The sequence below is a fragment of the Amia ocellicauda genome, chromosome 8 (assembly GCF_036373705.1).
Source record: "Amia ocellicauda isolate fAmiCal2 chromosome 8, fAmiCal2.hap1, whole genome shotgun sequence".
In the NCBI taxonomy this organism is placed as follows: Eukaryota; Metazoa; Chordata; class Actinopteri; order Amiiformes; family Amiidae; genus Amia; species Amia ocellicauda.
In genome coordinates, this window is record NC_089857.1 from 11,639,624 (window position 1) to 11,663,070 (window position 23,447).

Below are 23,447 nucleotides of genomic sequence, written 5' to 3' on the forward strand. Positions count from 1 at the left end.
GCCCACAGGACTGCCGCATACTGGATGTTTTTCCCTTTTCACACCATTCTTTGTAAACCCTAGAAATGGTTGTGCGTGAAAATCCCCGTAACTGAGCAGATTGTGAAATACTCAGACCGGCCCGTCTGGCACCAACAACCATGCCACGCTCAAAATTGCTTAAATCACCTTTCTTTCCCATTCAGACATTCAGTTTGGAGTTCAGGAGATCGTCTTGACCAGGACCACACCCCTAAATGCATTGAAGCAACTGCCATGTGATTGGTTGGTTAGATAATTGCATTAATGAGAAATTGAACAGGTGTTCCTAATAATCCTTTAGGTGAGTGTAATAATAATACAAATATATACATTTGTCTGATCTGTCATAGGAACCCCAATGTTTAAATAAAGAAACAGAAGTCTGTTTGAATCAGTTTAAAGCAGCATTTTATTTCTAAATGTGCTACAAGTCAAATGGCAAAAACAAAAAATCTCTTTCACCTGTTTTTTGTATGTTTTTAAACCCCTGAGCACCACAATCCAGCTATGATATAATGCACTGGATTAATCCAAAATGAACAAGAAAGGGAAAAATATATATATATATTTAAAGCTTCATACACAGCGATTAAAGTCTTTATACAATCTACAACCTACCAGCATAGCATTGCAAAAATGGCTAAACAACGTAAACAACATACTGTATAGACATAAGTAAATCTTTATTTTTTTTTAACAATGTGCTATTGTTTATTTTTCATCTTTGTTTTGGTTTTCCTTTTTTTTTTTTTTTTTTTTTTTTACAAAGTTAAATGAAATGCATTGCCTTTGATCTCTTTGGTAAAATATTGTATGTTCTAGTTTCACAGTCAGCAACAACTTTCCAGTTAATGGCAATCTGTTCCCTTCCCCTCACCCCCTGAAATCCAGTATCGTGACGGGGAATTGACAGTCCATACAGGCATGGACTGTGCCAGTGTGGAGATCTCAATAAATATATTTGTGACATCACCATCAAAAGCATTAATAACGTAAGCATGAAACTGGGCGTCTTACTAATCAATGTATCCGTACATTTGGCCTGTCCTGAAGTATCAGCTTTCAATCTCACATTTCCTCAGGAATGGTCCCAGCTTCCTACATTTGAATTAAGCTACCTGGGTGAGGGATCATAAGGGTTGTGTGATGTAAACAGATTTTGTAACTTCTCCGTTAAACAGCAAAAACGTATTATACAAATTATTCACAACTTTGAACTTGAAATAGCTTGAAAATGTATTCCTTTCCTCTAGTCACCACTAGAAGCTGCAGGATAGCGGATGGGGTTAGTTTTCTGTACGCCTAATACTTCGCTTTTTTAACCCCTTCCTCTAAACCGCAGAGCCTTGATGAGGGTGCAGCTCATTTTTACGATCTGATCCTTGGAAACAAACCGATTTCAAATGAAAGAAGATGAAAACAAACAACCTATGACATATAACTAATACCAGTCTATCCAGTTCCTTCAAGTGGCTGATACTGTTGTTTGTGATTACAACACAGACATTTCAAACCTTAATGTGATCTTTGTCATACATACGTTATTGATATTGTAAGATATTGTATTACCCTATTTTACTCTGGGTCATATGATTCCCAGTCAACTTGATACAGGATCCTGTGTACATAAGTATTCTTCTGGCATTTTCCAGCTCAATTAAAGTTTGAAAGAGTCCACTTTCTTTTCTTCTTTGTTTCTGTTGTGTTGTCTTTGTTTAAATATATCATGTGTTCAAGCAAATATAATATCTGAACTATAGGGTATATTTTAAATGGGCATTTATGCTTGTGGTCATGTTTATTGGCACAGTCTATAAAAAATGAGGTAGATGTGCTAGCATAGAATATTCCCTTCTTTGGTATAACAATACAATATAAGAAAACAAAAAAATCCAGTGATCTGTAGAAACAAAAAACATTGTTTTTCAAGTGGCTTTACAATAATAAGAAGAGCAATGAAATCTATGAGGTATACTTTGTATTTATAATCTATTTTATGTATATACAGGTAGATTCGTGAGGTATCTGACTGCATCTGCAAAGATGTAAAAGAGAAAGAAAACAAAAACAGGTCTTAATATAAAGCGGTGTGGCTTTCTCAGTTCCTTAACAGCCTCAGAAAAAAAGCATAAAAAGAACATCAAAATAAAATATAAAATAATAATAAAAAGTAAAACCATAGGCTTAACAGACATAATTAAAAACTAATTACAAATAGAACTTCAAACCTCCACCTATTTTCCCTCACAAAACGAACAAACAAAACACAACGTCTAGGCATGGAAACAAGTGCATGAGTTAAGATGATGATGACTTGATTCTATTAACAATAAAGCCACTAAACTTGGTTTGATTCCCGTAAATGTGGGTCTTTAAATCCTGCGTGGTCAGTTGTATTTCTCCAGTTGAATCTCCTGGTAACGCACCCTGTGCGTGTGGACCTCAGCGCACAGTGCTCTACTGCCACCGGTGCTCTGAGTCTCTCCAGGCTCCTTAAAGTACAAAAACTGGTCGAATCAATCACTTCTCAGTGGCCAGGTCAACCTCACCCACACTCTGTGTAAATCTGAAGTGGGTTTATTTCTTACACGTGGCTTACATTTATATTAGACTGTAATCTATATTTACAAACATTGGAACGGATTTGGTTTCTCATACATTTTAAGAGGGACACTTGATTGCATTGGTTCGCAGCAGGGAACTGTACATCTTTGCTAAAGCGAACTGTGCTCCCATGAAGTCTGAGCTTATCCGTGTGACATACATTGCTCCGGCACCAGGAGTGTGTGTAAGACGCATCCAAGGGTGACCCCCTTCTGCTGGTGCAAATGCAAGATCATCTCTGGCCAGTGGAAAGCTCACAGACAGAACTTGATGTGTTTAAGACTAGTCCCACTGCCGCTACTGTCAAAGTTTTTACTTGGTCTGATATGTCAACAGCAAGCATGGTTTGTTAGGGGATGCTTGCCATAGCCAGTGTTTGATATTTAAGATTGATTCCTTTTGAAGAAGAAAAAACACACACACAGACACACACACACACACTCACTCACGCACATATCCAACAACCACAACATCTACACCATTTGGTTTCCTATGATGGTGTTCAATGGGGTCTGCTCAGTCAGAAAATTATATACAGCATGCCTGTTATCCTCGTCTGTGTTACTGGCACTCTGGAATCGGCTTTATTAACATTTACTAGCAAAAAATGCTACATGTTGTATTATCTTAGTGTCTTGTGTGTATTTTATAAAAAGATCTGCTTGATACTGAGCAATTTGTTATGAGTTGCAATTCATGATTTGTATTTCTTTGGTATAAGCTGAGAAGCACCAACCTGCCCCCTGTCTACATCAGCACAATGTAATTAGAAATCAACAAGTCGCCGTATTGTGTATCATCCGACAAAAATGTTCTCCGATGCTGACAATGTGAATCCAGCCTTTGAAATATGCTGTCAGACACAACAGGCCTGAACAACCCCCCCCCTCCTTTCTCCAGAAGGCCATGGAGTCAAGCAAGCTCTCCATACCTGTCCATCTCCTTTCACACAATTCCCTTCTGGTCTTCTCCTTCAACACAGATGTGTTTGTTTGGGTTGCTCCATCCAGAACTGGTCAATGTCATAAAAACTGGAGAATGCTGTTCACAAAACATATATTTCTATGTAATTTTACATGTGATTCCCCCCACCCCCCTCCCCACAATGCCATTGTTCACAGAGTATTGAAGAGCAATTATGAAATCATTTCTTTCTTTTTGCTGAAGCAGGGTCCTTGCGTGTAACCATTTTTTGTATTCCATTTCTTATTGGAAACTCTTAAAAAAGAAAAAAAAAGCCACCTTCAGAAACACAGAAGTCTTTTTTCTTTTTGTTTGTTTGTTTGTTATTTTTTTGTTCTGCTTGACTTAGTAACGATTTGAGGAACTGTTCTCCAGGTGAGGATAATGCTCACGGTGAGGAACTGCTGGAGGACGTCTGTCCGTGGGCCGAAGAAGAGGACGGCTGGGTGTGCCCCGCCAGCCCCGGACTACATTTTCCCTGAGAGCTGTTGATGCTGCTGCCGTTGCTTCCTGGCATCACTGGAATGACTGGTTTCCGGGCAAACAGGACTCCTGGGTTGAAACACAAGAAAGCCAATTTAAATAAAGCTTCTGAAGAATGCAAGAAAGAGATGAATATCTTTACACCAAGAACCTTACAAAGAGCTCTTCTTGTGATTTGTAACGTTATTTTTTCTAATACTTGAGGGATATTTCGTTGAAGAATGACTTGTCTGTTCACAAATCTACATAAAACCCTGATGAAGGAGTTAATACGATGAAAGCCACAGGCAGTACACGATAGCTGAATACATGGTCAAATCACCAGATAACTATTATATTCACATCAGTCTCTTGATTCTGGCCTACTTAGATAAGGCTGAGGGACTGAGCAGATGAGTTTAATTACAAGAAAATCAAACAACACTCCCAATAGGTAAACAGAGGTGCTGCTGCTTGAAAAGGTGGCAGCTATCTGACAGGAAGTCTAATTGATTTCTTGACCTGTGGTGGGTTATGAACCAAGAGGCCAATCCAATTAGAGCTCACCATGACAACTGTCCGAGACGTATTTCTTTTAATATTGTGACTTTTCCCTCATCAAAAGGCAAAGACGCTCCTTGTAACTCGTGGGCAGTTTCCAGCAGCAAAAACAATAATGTAGAGAATGTAAGAATCCATTTATGAAGGTCTTAAAAAAGTATAAATTATTTTTCTGATTTAATTCGAATCCTTAGCTTAAATACTAGAATCCATAGCCAAGTCCAAAATTTGACAATTGCAAATTACAATGACAGGTCTTGATTTACAACTGATTGGCAGAGGATTCTTCATGTACGCCATACAAACCAGCTTTTATGATTGTGTTTCATATTTGTACCAGTGGAATTCAAAATTATTAAATATGAAAGACATTGCTTGTGTACCAGGACTGCTACAGCTGAATCATACATGGGACTATTTTTACGTGCTTAAATTGGATTCATGGACCACAGTGTTTATTTACAGACAACACCATTAATTAAATGAACCACAGCAATCCCAAACTGGCACAGTGAAATGGGGCTATTGGAATGGTGCCTTGTGTGGGCTCAACGATTCAGCAGAACTGGGAGAGTATTTTGTGGATATAAATACACACACAAATATAGATAGATATTGAGGGAAATGTCAGAGGCATTTGCTGTTGCAGCTATTCTTGAAATGACGAAAAAAAAACAAAAAAAAACATGAAGCGTCATGCTGTCTGTGAGATTTTGATCTCATTCATTTGTGAAATGTCTTTGACTCAGTGTCTGGCAGGATCAAACATCTGCAGGCAAGCATGACGCTCAATTTTGTGTGATTTTCTAGTATCCGCTAGGGTCTACCTGCAAAAACGACAAGGCATACATAGAGAAAAAAGCTCTCTGCAACAGCAATGACATCCGATGAGCCCTCCATGCATGTTTAGAAAGCAAACTATAAAAAAAAGATTTAAAGTAAAGATGAAGATAAATAAATGTCTCAAAAATAATAAGAACCACTAAATGAACTTGTGAGACCTTCCTGTTCCTGGAAGAATGGTTCCAGGGAGCGTGCAGGATCTGCCGAGCCTCATGCAAGCTCCCTGCACTGAGGGCTTCAAATAGGGCTATGCGGTGACATGAACTGCTTATCTAAATGTAATTACAGTCCAGGGCCCAGGCGCACAGGCACTGTCTCCAGCTAAAACAAGTGGTCTTTTTCTTGGCACGTAAGACAATAAGCCTCAATCGACCCAAAATCAACAGGCCCAATTTTGAGATATTTAACTTTTTTAACACTATTGGACTGCCACTTCATTACGATGGATTTTATAGTGAAGACATCAAATTGCGTTGAGGACTAAGCGCAGGGGTGCTGCTATAACTTATTGAATTTCCTGCCTGCAATTACATCAGCAAACGGCCCTCTATTTACCTGTGTAGACAACTCCATTTATTTCTATTGACATGTTGATGCTGCTAATGCCGTTGGTAGACAGGTTCAATGCAGTCTCTTGTCTATCATCTGTCAGAAAAAAAGCCAGAGAGAGAGAGAGAAAAACTCAATATGAGCAGTTTTTTTTTTTTAAAAGGAACACAAGAAGCATTAAGAGATCACTGCAGAATCAGGGTAATAACTCACGACTGATCAAGGATTTCAGAAGAGAAATAACTGTTTCAAAGACAAAAAAATCTATCTATATATACCTCTTATCTCATTTATCTTTATAGTAATAAAAATGTTCTATCTTCCTGTCTGTCTATCTATCTGTCTATCTATGTAATCAGTATAACACATTGGCATATATTTGCATTTTGAGAATTTCTATTATTCAGTTTCTGTTCTGTACTATTTATCTTGTTTTATTATTTTTCTTTTCCTCGACGAGTTTCAAAGTATATTCATGATGCCAAAATTAGCCTCAGCTGCCTGGAACAGTAATCATATTTAGTAAACATACATCAATGCCCAGGAAGGTACAGTACAATCAAAATCTAAAAAATTACAACTCATTTTCTCATCAAATAAAAAGCATGAAGCCAACAATTATGAGTAATCTGAAAGGAGCAGCCGTGCAGAAAAAATGATATCACACATGGACAGATCAGCCCTTCGTTCTTCATCAATAAACTATTATTAAGTAATGTATGAGTTATTGCTTGTCTTAAACCAGGGAGGCTGAGAACATTAACATCATTTTAGACAGCAGTATATTAGCTCATGTACCAGGGTATACTGCTGTCTGTGGGTATTTCAATTAGGATTTCTTACAAACCATTCTGTAAAGCAGTGTATATCCACAATGTTTAAAAACATGCTACTGTGGCTTTTTTAATAGGAACCCAACCTTGAGCATCAGTTCATAACAAATGTAGTTTAATGTGTTCATATCATCGCCTACCTACTGAACTAATACATTATATATATATATATATATATACACACAGGCAGTCAGAATTGTGGTGTCACCTTGACATCGAAGAAATGTACTAATAGGAAACGAAAACTACATTTACCATTGGCTTTTACACAATGACAGACAGAGGAAAACAACAATGAAAAAAGACAAAACTTCAGTCCTTCGCATAAAACACACAAGTGATAATATGAAGGCTTGAGATTAATACATAAATATGCTGGCCCTGGTCCGAGCACACAGTCCCCCCTGCTCTTACCTCTGTTGTTGATTTTGATATTCATGGGCAGCTGTGTGGCCATGGCAAACAGGTTTTGTTGTAGTGCGTGCTGCATGATCCGCTGCTGCTCCTCGGCCATCAGCATCATCTTCTTCTCGGGAGGCTCCCCTGACTCCAGCTTCTCCCGCAGCTGCTCCAGGGCTGCTGCTTGAGCCGCCGCCGCCTGCGCCGCTGCCGCCTGGGCTGCTGCCACATGGTGCCCTGCCAGCGAGACGGGAATGGCGATGCGGCTGGGCATGGAGCCTTGGGGCATCATCTCTTCTGTGTCAAGAGAGACACAGGATTTTAGTTTAACCGGCAGCTCCACGGCCGAGCTCGGGGAGGCAGTGGCAGCTTTTGTGGCCTCCCCGCTCTTCTGATAGCACAAGTAGCCATGACTTAGGAGGGTCGTGATGCACTCAAAACACTTCTCATTTTGTGTTTACTAAGTCAACGTTGCTTGTAGCATCAGGGAAAGGGAATCTGCAAAGTATAAAACTGCCCCTTAACCATAGGCAGAGTAAGCAGGTAAAAACATGCTTAAACTAAGAGGGGTCTTGAAAAATCTCTTACTTCTTGATAATTCAAATTTTAGCAACCAGGCTGGATTTGAATGCCTAAACTCTGTGTAAAGCTTGCTGGTATTGTGTCCCCCCCCCCGCTACACATATACATTAATGGAATGCAAAGTCATACTTGCATACATCGTTTGATATCATACAATTTAGAAAACCTCAAATACACAGATAAAAAAAGCTGTGGTATGTTTGTGGTTGCGCTGCACCTTAAACCGCCACATCATCCTATCGTGATAGGTCTGAAAAGATGGTGTACTTCGAATGAGGTCAAAATGATGATCTATAATCTGGGACAACACCAAGCATATTAAAAACACCAGCAGCCTTAATCAAACTGCAATTATCAAAGCAGTCGCAGAGTCCACCAAAAACAGTTATTGTGTAACAACAATAACAGCAATCCGTTTTAACACGACTATGCTGTGTGAAAACCATATACTCTTTAAACAAAGGCTGCTCTGAGAGGCCCGAGCTGATCGTATAAAAGCACAGTGCATGAACCTGCTTCAGACTCACACATGTATTTTACCATCAAAGTGCCATCATCCCATAAGCATGCACTGAAGAGCCACTACTGCCACGATGATGCCGGCATGTAAACAGCAGACCTACTCGTTATATCCGAGGGATTGGCAGTTCTCGGTTGTGATGTCACTCTGTCACACGTGCTTATTTAGAGACATGATCCCCAGGCTGACTCAATCCCAAACAACAGCGACAATGCTCACACAATAACGCACAGTCACTCGGTGGGCCCAGCCACAGCTGGAAAGTGGTAGAGGCCTCATTGAAACCAATGCCTGACAGGTGACAGGTCTCATCCTAAACTCTGGAACATGCTTTCATCAGATGAGCAAATCCCAAGCCCCTAAGGGCATCCACACACATACATGTATATGTGTAACTGAAATACTGTAGTATATTACTGCAGTATCTTTGGAGTCAATATAATTGCATTTAGGACTTTAGCAGACCCTTGAATTCATAGGATACGGGGGAACAACTGCTGTTGCAGAGTTGCTCACAACAGGAATTTGTGAGTTACAGATAAAGTGACACTTGCTCAGGCTTAAAAGCATGTCAGTCAGTGGCCAAGTTGGGCCCTGAACTTGGGATTTGGGTGAGAGAGAATGCTTTTGCCATTAAGATCGTTATTTGAGATTATTATTTTAAGACTGCTTTGCTCTCTCAACGTGACTGTGACAAAGGAATGTATTCGCTGTTCATGATCTGCTTCTCCAGAAAGATCACACATCCGAAGTGAGGTCCCTGCTCCTCGCGTTGTGTTATTGTCAAGTATTACCCGGAAACAGCCAGTGTGTGTTTGAGGAAGTCCTGCAAGATGTTTCCTTTCAGCAATGACGACCACTACACAATTCACACTCCCCCTGACATCTGTTAGTTCATTCTCAATCTCACTTAGAAGGTGTGGATTAAATACAGGGGACATTGAAATGTCTTTGAGCCTCTAAACCACAGACTGACCCCTCTTCCTTTTCACAGATATGCATTATTTAAATGTAGTATTTAAATACATAATCTGGACATTTAACTATTTATATCGACCATCACATGTTATGTAATGATTAGCTTTAGTAATTAAAAATATTGATTGATATATTATATTATATAAGACCTTGATATGAAGATTTGAAATCAACATCTGGCTTTGTCAGTTGGGTTTGGGAGGAGACCCTAGCTCACATGAAATCTGCTGGCTAGATGGCTGTTGAAACACTTTTGTCATAAGAAAGCAAGCCTTGTTCGAAAGGTGTTTGTACTGACTGCCAATGTTTCGAGCTGTAGCGTCTCAGGGCTGTTGAGCAGGAGACTGTTTGCATACCTTTCTTGATGGGAGTGCCTTGGTTGATGTGGCCATTCGGAGTAGACATGGCGATAGTAGGCATCTGGATCTTTGGCGAGGAGAGGAGTGTGGGCGTCCCCACGGGAGAGTAACTGAACAAGGCCGAGCCATAGCTCTGCCGGCGCCCTTCTCTCCGGTTACTGTCGATAGCTGCCTGAAGCTCGCCTGGGGAGCTGAGGCCCCGCTTTTCACATTCGTAGGGATAGAGGTACTTCATATACCTGCAAAGCAAAAGGAACACAATGATATATGTGCACATACAGTTGTTGTGGAATGCATTTACACCGTTCATATGAAACAACAGTGACTCATTTAGCATCATGCATATTGTTCAATATCGGTTTATCAATACAAAAACAATACTGGTTTATCACTGATATCTTTACAGAGTTTGCTGAACACCAATTCTGCCTAGAGTGAACTGTACAATTTCCAGCAGACTGAACTGAGTTAAGACTGAGCTGGTGTGTAAACATTGCCCTCCCGCCATTGATTTCCACTACAACTATGTGTGCTTTCTCTCTTTTGCAATGTTCTGCTTAATGGATCTCCAGGATTAATTTAATTTGGTTATGAATAATTTGGAGGAGCGTAACATGTTTGTCTCATGGTTGACTGGAACAGAAGAAGAAATTACTGTCTTTGGAGATGTTGTAATAGCTTTAAATAACAGACTTCAGAGCCAATTGTGCAAACGAAGTTCTTCTTTTTCACTGCGGTCAGAGTTTAGCGTGCCAATCTCTCGCCCTCTCTATGAAATCACGCAGCCAAAGAGCAGCACGTGTCATAGACACCACTGTATGACTAGGGTGAAAGAACACTTTTCCAATCAGAGACAAACACACCATTTCTTTCTGTGTGTGTGTGACTACACATCAAGGGACTGGGAAACTTCCGTCACAGAACAGTATTTTCCCCCTATTCCAGGAGAAAGAAGCGAAATATTCCTTTATGAATTCTCCATTGTGAATGTTAGCATTACAAACACTATAACTATAACAGCAGGCTACAGGAAGTTTTTTAAGGAAAATCTCAATATTTAGTAAGAATGACAGCTAATGCAAAACCCAGTATGTTAATTTATCTCCTAGTCTCCCTTGGAATGGCCTAACATATACAATGCTTATAATACATGCTTAAGCTGCAAGTTTATATGTTAAAAAGTACACCCCTTAAATAAACCTTGAATTTTCTATACAACCATGCTCTTTGGAAAAGAAAGGGGGGAAAAATAAATTTTCCTGCCCATAAAATCTTCCTTTCTGTACCTCCTGAGAAAGAGACCAAACTACTGAGATGTAAACTGTGAATTTTTGTGAAAGTTTTACTGGGGTGTTAAACCCTGGTGCTTAACCTTTGTTCTGTGTTTTTTCTGTACGTACTGTGTTCTGAGGGTGAAAGCTGCACTGGTGATAGAGGTAGGGAGGTTGAGGCCCTTGGTGATCTCACGCCATATCTTCTTATTGATGACCTCCACTAAGCCGCCTTTTTCGGTGACAAGCTTGTAGAGAGTGTAGAGATCTAACACCTGCTTGGCCATGATAGGAATCCGATTCACTGGAGTCCCTGCAGAAACAAACAAAATATCCACAATCAATTCCATTAACTTCAGCACATCGACAGGCCTCTCAGCTGGTTATAAGGCCAATTAATCTGGACTAAGTAAAATGTCTAACAGCTCTGCTCTTTCGTTAACAGAAAATGTCATTTTTAAACCCATCTAATTTCTCTATTAACCATTTTCTGACAGGCACAGAGTGGGGACGTGTTTTCTGTTGGTTGCATTGCTTTGCATCGGCAGAGTTCGCCTTGGGGAACAAAAAATTCCCAGTCCAATTTTGGACAGGTCTTCACCTACAGCTGCAGTAGAATTTGGAGATGCTCATTTTCTTGTAGGACTCTTCCCTACATTTCAGAACTTGGTCATTTTGTCTTCATAATAATTGAGCATGGATTTGATTGACCTCAACCAAAGAAGTAGAGCAGTGTGTCAACTTCTTTTCATAAAATAAATAACTCCTGAGCACTGAAAATCAAAATTGAACACATACAATGGGCTAAAAGAGGGCAGCTGCTTTCACTGTTTTAGATGAGATTTGAGATTTGTTGACAATAAGAAAAGAGTGGAAATTCACAGTGGCTGAGAAAAACAAAATGTGACGAACTAAAAACTACTTTGCATGCCATCATTTCCCTGGTCCAGCAAGAAAAAAAGGCAATATCGATAAAATAAGAAAGAACAAATTGTTATTTTTTAAATGTTAATCAAAAAACAACTACAAAAACAAAAAGTCTCAGTGTGGTTCTCCGTGTTGTTCCCTCCGGTAGGTATGTTCCCGATATCCTGACAGGACCAGTGACCAGTACCTTCAGGGGGGCAGTGATGAACTCAAAACATGTCCCCTTTCATTCATACCAAGCTGCCTTTGCTCGTGGCATCAGACAAAGGGAATTTATATTTAACAATATTTATTTAACATTGAATTACACTTAACCATAGGCAGATTAATTTCCTTTAAGTTAACAAACCCCAAAATGTGCATCGCTGTAATACGACACAATCAACTGTCCCCTAGCTGAGTCTTTCAAATTTGGACAGCTTATGTAGCTCACAATGAACACAACCTGCCCTCCAGATACGTCCTATTGGAAATCATTGCTGAAGCCAGTAACAAATGAAGGTGTAAGAATGTAATATTACTGGGAGAAAATGAAGCACAATCTCATGGCATGCCTGTTCACAAAGCAGTCTAAGCAGTAGCACAGTAATGCTATCAGCATCTGAGGGCAGTCGGTGCAGAGAGTGTCTTTTTATACCTGCGGGTTATACAGTGTCTGCAGGAGTTTAGTCCTCTATCCTCCTTGTGGTTATTCTCTCAGGCATTACGTGTGTCGTCTCTTTTATTATTCGTCAAGAACTCTGCTTTTAATGGCCATTCCCCACAGTAGACCACAGATAAATACAAAATCTATAGGTTTCAGTAAGGAGCAATTCAAACATTTCACAAAAGTGTCAGCTTCCCATTCCTGACACTGTAATGTCCTCTGGCAAAACTGGCTTTGCTGCTTGAGAATATTTCACACTTGTATCTATGAATCATTAACATTAATGTTTTATGTTAAGGAAATTAATTTTATGTTAAGGAAAAACACTAACTAGGTCACATTCAACAGGTTCCTCATATCTAAGAGAAACTGAACTCCACAATTAATCCACAAATACTGAAAAATATAAAAAACAATGTATTTCACTAATATATCCTTGTACAATATATTCTACCATAGCTATTCAGATAATTTAATATTATGCAGTTCAGGCACTGCATGTCAGTATATTACACTGGATGAATTTTTTTTCTGTGCATTGAAGGGACACCTACTCTTTAAACTCTTCATTTCAGCTGGGGGTCACATGGGGTGTGTCAGATAATCTGATTCAATGCAACAATCAAAAGAATCAACATGAAATTAATGTTTTGATAAATACATCATACATTTGTAATTTATGTATTATTTTAAATTAATGTAGTGTAAATAGTATATAAAAAACATGGTAAAATGCAAATAATACATATTTTAAATGTGATTTTCCTTCATATCTTTCAAACCAACAAAGACAATGACATTGATTATGTGTACAATTTCTACCCTCTATAATACATAACCTATTTGTAAAGAGGTTGATGGTTATCTTTTCTGAGAACATTTTATATTTTTTAGCAATGGGTCTGAGAAGTTAAGAAACAAATACCTAATTCACAGTTTAACTTTAATCAAGTTTAACTTTAAAACATATGAAAACTGTTTATTTTATAGTACGTCTTAAAGAACATGCATTTTTAGCATTAAATTGGAAACACAAATCATACATTTAAAATGTAATGTTCTTCTACAGTTGGTTCATGTTTTCCTGCAATACCCATGGCAATATTGTTGCGATTTGTAATATCAGGATATGCAAACAAAAAATATTTTAAAAAAGTAACTACAAAGTTACTTTTGAATTACTTTCTTGATTAATTTTCTCTGTTTTTAAAGATCAGTGCCAGTAATTTGAAAAATAAATAATAGAAAATAAATTGTTTTATATATTTGACCAGCTATAAAGCCATCAATAACCACATTCTAAAATAACCCAGAAATAATTTCTTTTCACGATTTAAGGAAAGCTATTAAGTCGTATAATGTGCGAGGGTCGACTTCTTTTGTGTGGTTACTAGAATGGCTGACCCTGAGATAATTAACCTGCATTTTGCTGATAGAGTTCTATTGTGACCATCGGATTTACCATAATAGCAATCAATAGCCCAGGAAATATACTGCAAACAACAGACATGCATACTATACAGTGAAAAGGTGGGAACAGAGGTATAGTCTGGATTGTAAAAACACAGCAATTAAGCCTTGTAATTACCAGTTCATTTTGCTGCTTTGGCATGTGAACAGAAAGATACTATTAAAAAAAAAAGATTTATACACACTGTCCTTGAGGACAATGCTCGCATTATTTCACATGTATAGGCAGTTAAACCAATTCAGTGCTTTTTCTGTCTATATATATCATGATGCATTGTTGCCAAAGTAGCCTCAGAGTAGCCTCAGAGTGAAATACTGAAAAGACCTAAAATGTTAATTATTTAGTTGAAAAACTGTTGAAAGAATGATCAACGTGATTCCTTAATTAACCTTAACACACAGGACAGAGCATGAGACCATTTACTTTCTGAAGATAAAATAACTTCTTTTTTTTTTTTTAATAGTTACTAGGAGAAATCCAAGTGATAGTTGAGATCAGTATTGCTTCCCATTCAGCTGGATTACATTCTTGGACTGATTAGCTACAAGAAATCACAAGGTCAAAGTATTCCAACTGGCCGCCTCGCACTGGGAGCCTGTGCCGTGTTTGTGGGCTCTGGCTCCAAACAGGCATATAGCAGCATGTCACAAACACATGTTTCCCATGGTTCTTTGATGTTAATTTATCTGTTTAAGATCTAGTTAAGCCTGCCCTACACTCAGCTGTCCTTTTCCCTTCGAGTATAACCTGAATCCTAGCTGTAGAAGTCAAAATGTGTCTCAAGATGACCCTGTTTCAGTCTATATGTCACAAAGGCTTGCTTGCACTGCTCCATGCACCAAAACAAAGGTGTGATCTCTGATAAACCCTATTTCAAAATCAAGAAGCAGTGCTCCCAGACAGAGTGGTCGAGGCTCTCTGACTGAAGTCTCTTCTGGCCCAAATGGTGATATTAAAATAACAGCCAATAACCACTTCAACACTTTCTTTTTCTTTTTAACTAAGGGGTAAATTAAAGACATTTAAAAAGTGTTATAGTATTATTATTGTATTATAATTTATTTATTTAGCAGGCACCCTTACCCAGGGTGAAAGTATTATATATAGGGATGCCCCTAAAATACTCCACCAACTTTGCAACCTTTATGATACAATGAGATATAAAAACAGCAGTGCTGACTTGTTCCAGAAGATCAAGTCCCACGACACAACAACTTATATAAGACCTTAGAGTTGTAAACTGAAGAAACATGACCTGTGCTGACATAAGGGTTGAGATTGCCTATTCGATCCCAGGACGGGCTCAGTTTAGATCCCTTAATCACTTTCGTTACTTGTGTTGCATCTCCCTCCTTCACAAGATAGAGTCAACATTATGTTTGTGAATGCACTGCTCTGGCAGGCACCAGTGAGCAGGGACAGATCCCATTAAACCAGGGAAACCAGAGATAAATGTTCTGGCTGGGGCCATATTTTATTCTGTCACACTAAGACAAATGAAGGGGAATAAAGAGAAATCCATCCAAGTGTCAAGCAAATCTTATTTATACAACACAGAGCTATACTTTAAGTATAACACATTAACATCTGCCCTGATGTATATGAATATACATTTTATAATTGTGTTCGACAACAGAGGATATAAAATCGATTTCACCAAAAACAACATAACAGAATTATATTTAAAAAAATAGTTTTCAGCTATTTTCAAAGTTATGTAGCCTCATTCAGACGTATTTCTGCTTATGTCTAGGTCATAATAAGCACTAATCAATAAAGTTGAGTGCCTAAAGATTCAGTATTTTCTAAGTAAAAAAACAACAACTAAAAAACAGAGCACATTTGAAGTGAATTTAGTTGCTTGGGTTCAGTGCGATCATTCCAGTAAATTTTTGTAATGCAAAAGCAGGAATGTCAAACAATGAAGCCAAACAATGAAATATTGGCAAAAGCATGCAAAGTGCTGGTCAAAGGCTGTTTTAAATTGGGCTAACTCCTTCAGAATCAGTAATCCGGCAAATAAAACACTCTCCTTTGTAGGAAAACTAAATGCAATTCACCAATTCTGCCTGCACTGCCTCCATCACTGGCTCCGTCACATACAGCACCTGGTTTTAGTTGCCATTATAGAAGCATATAATTGCAGAGAAGCCTAATATATCTTTGTGCATCATGCTGTAATAACAACATATGTTGACCTGTTCTTCTGGAAAGTTCTTTCTGATACTTCAGCTAAAAATTAGATTTACATCATTTTTCATCCTTAAAGGGCACTCCTGTTTTTGTTATAGCAGGCTAACAGCATTCCAATTGTTTAACAATTTAAGATAAATGAGTTCTAAGCTGACTTTAAATATATAAGCAAGACGGATAGAGCACCAACAGAACAAAGACACCACAAACAGTGATACCAGGAGAACATTTATCCTAAGTGGGCTGAAGCCTAGAGTATGTACCAAGATTTAGGGCAGAAACGCAACAATTGCTCAATGCCTGGAATGGGCTGCACTAAGACACATTTACAGATATGACATTGTCCTGCAATTCGCAAACGTAAAGGAATCAGCCTTCTGGAGCTTCTATTTGATTCTTCTCCAGTGCAGAATTTGGGGTAAATGTATTTTAAAATATGGTTTTCCTTAAATGATACAAAAGTTAACACAAGGGGTAAGAATGAAATACCCAAGTGAGACTTCAGAAAAAACAATGAGAACAATAAACAGAAAAAATAGCAAAACAACAAATCACAGACACTTTTCTTGATTATACATCTGTCTTTAAGCGACAAATGTCTGCAACATACAGAACCATTATGAAATACCGAAATAAAATATTATGTATAACTGCCTTAAAGTAATATGTAACAAATTGGTAGCACGACAAAACAGATACATCACTTCTATTGAGTCTTTCAAAATCTCATCATCATGGTTTATCAAGAAAGAAAATCACGAGTACTAGGATGCCGGAGATTTAGGAGCGTCTCCAGTTATTCATTGGTAGATATAACACAGATACAGTGGGTGAAATCTTTTTTCAGATTTGTGTGCCAGTTCTGAGGGTCTTTATGCTTAGCAGCGGCTGCCCACTCTTTCAGTCAGCCCTCTCCCAAAGTCCTTGTTACATTAATAGAAATATTTAGTTACCAAAAATTTGTGAAACTTTTCTGGAACTGTCAGTTCTTAATTGGGGACTCGTCTCCCGTTCTTTATAGCAGACCACACGCTGGCCACACAGCCACTGGTAAATGTGAATCCGGGTGGGTCCAAGCAGACTTAGGCTCCGGTCTCTTGTTGTTGTTGGTGGATCAGCATTGTTTTCAGACTAAACCTCAGGATGCTCATTGTGGTCCCCGATGTGGAACACCCAGATCTGGATTGGGGCTGAAATTCTGGCAATTCAGGTAAGCTCTTAAAACCACTGAACCAGCATCACACTTTGGAGCCAGTGTGAGTGGCAAACAGAGACACTCTCCAAGTTGCCTCTCACTGAATCCATTTCAGCTACCTTGCCTTGCCAGTGAAAACATAACAGTGAAAGTGATACCTCAACTCCACTATAGTGCTCTACTGGTGCCATGCAGGGAGTTACTCACAATAAACTCACAATAAACCTGAGATTATTCACTGGTCTTCAATAGTGGGTGTGGAGTGAATGTGGTTAATCCAATTGAAATCTACTGAAAAAAACTGCATAATTACGAACATGGGAAATTGGGAAAATTGTCTTAAACTTTGTCTCTCAGCCAACATTTTGTACAATTCATTTAATTTCATTAATTTATTTTTACCTGAGCCATCAATATTTGATGGGAGGTTCTATGACAATAATATGTTGGGTTGTCACAGTGTAAATATATATACAGGAAACACACAATGTAAATATATGTACAGGAAACACACAATGTAAATATATGTACAGGAAACACACAATGTAAATATATGTACAAGAAACACACTGTGGAATTTGTCAAGAGGTGTAAACTGTTCTGCAGTTTGTCAATTTAGTGTAGCAATTTGGAAAGCAAACAGTTTAATTAGACTCTTTCTAACTTATTGCAACTTCAGTTAAGATAAAGAAGTGTGGAAAAAAAACAGCAGAAACAGGTTCGATAATGATTCTCATCGCAATGAAAAACCTTTGAGGATAATCTTTAAAACTGTTATTTATCAGACCCCACAAAGGCGAACCAAACAGGTGCCGAGCACATAAATAAAAGACAGACCCTGCAAGCTTTTGTCTGACTGAACCCAAACCTGGCTGAGTCTCTTAAAAAGAGATTTATGTGTTTTCAATACCCAGTGTGATGTATTTGTCTCTAAGATTCCCTGAAAGAGATATACAGAATAAAAGAGGGTACAACTTTTTGTCAGCAGAAACATTCTGATAGGCCATGGATCATTATGACAATGAGTGATTGCAGATAACCAAAAAGCATAACACTCCAGTAGTGGTCTATATCACATATCTACTGTCTTGGAACTCGCCTAATTGAGGGGTATGGGAAATGAACTCAATGTAAAACATTGTCTTAATCTTTTGGATTCACTACTGATGCATTCACTTTATGCCATATCGTTCTTCCTACATTTAACTGACAAAATAATAAAGTATACATCTTCATTTATGTTTTAATTTAAGGAGTCCAGAGAAAATGCACAATGTAGACAAAGTTTAAGGAACCTGTACTAAACCCTTCAACAGTTCAAAATGGACCGTGAACACAAAACATAGCTCTCAAGATAGAGTTTAAAAAACTGAGGTAAGTACTAAAGCACAGGCACACATTTTGCAGATACAAACACAAGAAGAGTAGTAATAACTTGCCACAACATCTCTCAAACCCTGAAATACTACAACTACTACTGCTAACGCATAAAAGATTGACCTCAAACACGTGAATTGTCATGTTTTCCTTTCAAGACATTTTCCTTCCACCACAGTAGAGCATGACTTTCCATTGCAGCCACCATTTGTTATTCAGGCAGAGCTGCCACTACACTTCGCAGCTGCCCAGCAGACCCGCTGCAGGAGAGTCAGAGAGACGTGCCCCACAGGAGCGATGATGGACAGGGATCCTGCCGACACATCTCTACTCCAGTTCCCTTTCCTTTGCTCCAAGATGGCCGACTTATAGACCGTGATGCCTTTGAAAATGTACAGATATATCCAGTGACCGGAGAGTTCAGATGGCGGTCCCCTTCTCCTGGTATTTGTCAACAAGGAAACAATGATACACGATGCCATGCTGCCACAGTGTCCTAGTTCATGTCAGAGTTAGATTGCTGAATCATGTTGCCTGGCATAACACAACCGCTGGGTGACGTCTATTATTTCAAGCTCAGTTGAACAAGAGCACGTATCAACAGGCAGGACAGACTGAGGATTCTCCACCCAGCTGTACCCCACATTCCTGGCCACACTTCACGAAGGCCCTCAGCCCATCATCCTCTGCAGTGGATGGTCTAAAGATGAACCAGCTGTCATTCATAACCCGGAAATGTCTGCAGGGTAAGCAGTGTTCCATTAGGAAGTCTCAGGTTATTACATGCCAGATTAAACAGTATTCATTTCAAAGTACCAGTGGGTTTAAGGCCAAAGGTTGAAGTATAAGAGTACAGCTTATATAACACAGAGAGGTAGCCGAGATCTGTGTTATCTAGTTTGGTGTAGGTTGCAATATAACTACAACTATTTCTTCTCATGAGCACTTCATGCCCGTCCTTCTCCAGGGGGACATTGAGTTGCTTTAATATAGTAATCACATTCATGTTAACTGATAAGGCAGCGACTCCTCACTAGAAAATAAAGGTTTGAGCTTCTACACTCTGTCATTCCCTGTGAGTGGTATTACATTACTTGAAAGCACAATTTTTGTTACAGTTTTAGGACTCAAACTGCAACTGTAACACATCTTGGGAGAGCACATTAATCTGAACATAGAAAGTAAACTTGGCTACAAATATTTAGGACACAGGGAAGTTGGCTAAGCCATGACCCTCAGTGTGAAGCCCAGAGGGCTGAAAGTCGAAAGGAGGTGTAGAGAGTAATTCTGCGGTGCACGCTGAACACATCAGCATCAGCGGTCGATGTTTTTCGGTAAATTTAGTGGGGTGCCGATTAACGGTTTCAGACAGTCTCAGCCTTTAGAGCCAATCTCAAACAGCCTTTGTGTGTGCCAGTACCCCAGGTAATTATAAAGACACAGAAGTTGACTTATTCATGAGGAAAGTGCTGATGCAGACTGAGGCTGTAATCAATTGATACTAACAGCCCCGAGGAAACAATTAATCAAACGGGATATTTAAGGGTACACAATGAGCACTAGCAGTTTTATTGTCCTATTTGAAATATAAGATCAGAAAACTAAGGATGGCTATTATTCTTTTAACAAATCTCATAGACCAACCCTGCCCTAGATTTGATTCAGTTAACTGGCTATCTAATCCATCATTTCTTTACAGGAAGGAGGCAGGATTTTAACTGATTTATGTTTCTCTTACATCTCAGTTACGTTGCGGGTCTCATTGTCACTAAAAAGTTAGGCTAGAAATAGAGCACATACAGGGAACAGCTCAAATGGTGTGAGTCAAAATCATAAGTGTATGAACACTGATGTGGTCTCCATGTTATCTCTATATGCTCTTTATTAGCCAGCAGGGCTGAGAAAATACAGACATCACAAGCAACCCAAACGAATGTCCCCTTGCAATGCACAAACCCGTTTGCTGAAAAGGACAATGAATCATGAATTTGAATACCATGCTATATTTGTCTTGGCACATTCTTTCCTTGTTGAATATCTTCCTTCTTCCTTTGGTTAAATAAATCAAAAATATTCAGTAGTCTCAATCAATGCAAATTAAAATTGATGACATTCCATCTCAAGACCACGTGACATATATTAGAATTCTTACGCTCCAATCTTGATGAAAATATACTTTAACAAGGACATTTGCGAGAAATCACAACCCCTCTATTAACCTTGCATAACATGACATTTCAGTATAAACTAGCAGGCGCAAGGATTTGGGTATTAATACAAGGCATAATAAAACATTGGAATATTTTTCCATTTCAAAATACATACTCGGCTAGCTACGGCAGTGGCTATGATGCAACCCGAAGAGTCACCGGGGTTTCTAATGTTCTGTATTCAGCTTCAAAATAATCTGAATTCTTCACTCCCACACATGAGAGACAGAGCCCAACACTTAGTGCAGGCTTATAGTTATAATGTCCGACAGAAAACCTGTTTTTTTTTTTTCATAGTTTATATTCATAATTGTTTTCATTTTGACTATTCTAGGGCAGGAAAAGACACATGTAATTGCTGTTCTCAACGCTTCAAAAGGGGCTCAGAGAGAACCTACAACGACCGCTGGTAAAGGATTGAAAATCAGACTCACAGGCTTAAAAATGGCCTTAAATTACAAAAGTTACACGTAATACATTATTTTTCAATCGTTTAATGGTTTATTTTTTGTATTTCCTCTGGGTGGTCATGAGACCTTTCTGCTGAATCCTGAATACTTTTATCTTGCTCAGAGGAGCTCAGACAACTACTTTTTTTTATTATTTATTTTTTACAAACTATTTTCTAGACGTGACCTGACCATTTCAGGATATTTTCGTGATCTGTAGGCACCAGATCAAAAATGGGACTTGTGTTTTGGAGACATGGGTTGTTTTCCCCATTTCATTCATGTGCAGCAAGGAAGAGGTTAAACTGGTATATGCAGGACCTCCTATTTTAGCCACCCACCAATAAAACCAATGTAAATACATGGGGCCTTTCTAGTTTGAGCTGTTGAAGCTTGTGAAACCGACAGGCTCTTTTATTTGAAAAGAGATACTACCGCCTCAATACTCAAAGGTCCCTGTGACAAATGATTGCCATTTGGCAGCTTATGATTAATGATCTAGGGGGGCAAAGGACACAGTAAAGGTCACTGACCTCTTGACAAGGGCTTGCCTGCTGGGACTCCAGCCTTGGAAGGCACAAATTCACTTTCAAGCTGCCCTCAGCTGGAAACCTCTACAAGGAATTGATTTTGATATATGCTTGACACAAGATAAATTTTGAGATATTTTAATAAACCCAACTTTCATATTCATGGGAAACGCACATGTAAAGCAATCCGGCCTCAAGGGGAAATTACAGCAAAACTGCACGCAGTGATTTTAACTTAAACCAACTAAGGGTGGTCAGACTGTTATTGGACTGTCAGACTTGGTTGAATGTTTTACCTCTACCTAGAGCGCAGATATTAAAAGTCAATCCATTAGTCCAGAAATGTTTTTTTATCTGTCTGTCTGCACCGCTGATGGAAAGTAGATGGGATCTCATCCAGCTGCAAACCCCATTCAGTCACTTTCTTTCACATTATTCAGACTGTACATATAATCCTAATGGAACTCGAGTCAAATATCCGTGCTTGTCTGTAAAAGCATCGCCCCTGTTGAAGAACAGTCTTCAATACATGTATCCAAATTTTCATTTTCTCTTTAGAAAAACAAACTGTAAGGGGCATTTATTTTCACATAACACATTAATAAAATATTTAGAAATCTATGTTATTCTTCTACTTAGCTGGCTATTTCAATAATTGTAAATAACTGATCTAAAGGTCACTCTATATACCATATGTGGTACAGGTAACATTTTCTGTGACCTACAGGAAAACCACATGAGACTTTTTCCTGAGTGAGTGGATGTTTTAATTAAAACACTCACTCTGAATGGATTCCCCGCAGTGATATTGGTTAATACAGTGCTTCTTGGTGCAGATATTGTTCAAGAATAGAAAACTGTTAGGCAGAGCAGAGCACTGTGAAAGGGCATTTGTTTACTAATTCAGTTTTTTCAGCCACTTAGAGAAGCAAAATTAATATGATTTAAGTTCACAGTTTTAGTGTTTAAAATAAGTCCAAATATGACTGGCTATCCAGATAATAGATATATATGTCTAGTCCAAAAATACACTACAAATGTAGTGCAGAACTTGTTTGCTTTGCATTATGTATGTGGCTGTACTTAACATAATACAAATATATTAAAGATAAAGCTGTTGCAGATGTAATTGAAGCCAGTGTGTTCACTATGACATATATACACACACACACACACACACACACACACACACATATATATATATATAGGCCTATATATAGTTGGGGGTTTCTGCAGATTGCTTTTGTTTTTCAGAAATGTTATTTACAAGAGACATTACATACATACATTACATACTTTGAATCTGATATTTTCTGCACAAAGCTAAAATACAGTTTCAAGCTCTGACTGCCAAAGTCCTCTTTTCACGATCTCTGTTTTACTTCACTTTGAAGAACCCATAATTGGCCTTCTGCACAGCTTGTTCTGTGCTGGCCAATCCACAAGGGACTGAGGCTTACAATTGACACCATCTGAAACTCACACTACAATGGTCTGTCACTTC

At 38.6% G+C, this 23,447-nt stretch overlaps 1 protein-coding gene across 1 annotated transcript in view; it reads right to left on the bottom strand.

Moving 5' to 3' along the window:
• Nucleotides 1-412: 412 nt before the first annotated feature.
• arid3c (AT rich interactive domain 3C (BRIGHT-like)) overlaps nt 413-23,447 on the bottom strand; it is a 108,938-nt gene continuing 85,903 nt past the window's right edge. Inside the window, exons 4-8 of the mRNA XM_066712036.1 lie at nt 11,075-11,258; nt 9,672-9,913; nt 7,251-7,532; nt 6,010-6,099; nt 413-4,140 (exon numbers count right to left, since the gene is read on the bottom strand). Coding sequence (XP_066568133.1) covers nt 3,977-4,140; nt 6,010-6,099; nt 7,251-7,532; nt 9,672-9,913; nt 11,075-11,258 — 962 coding nt within the window. The 3' untranslated portion in view covers nt 413-3,976. The remainder of the gene's footprint in view (nt 4,141-6,009; nt 6,100-7,250; nt 7,533-9,671; nt 9,914-11,074; nt 11,259-23,447) is intronic.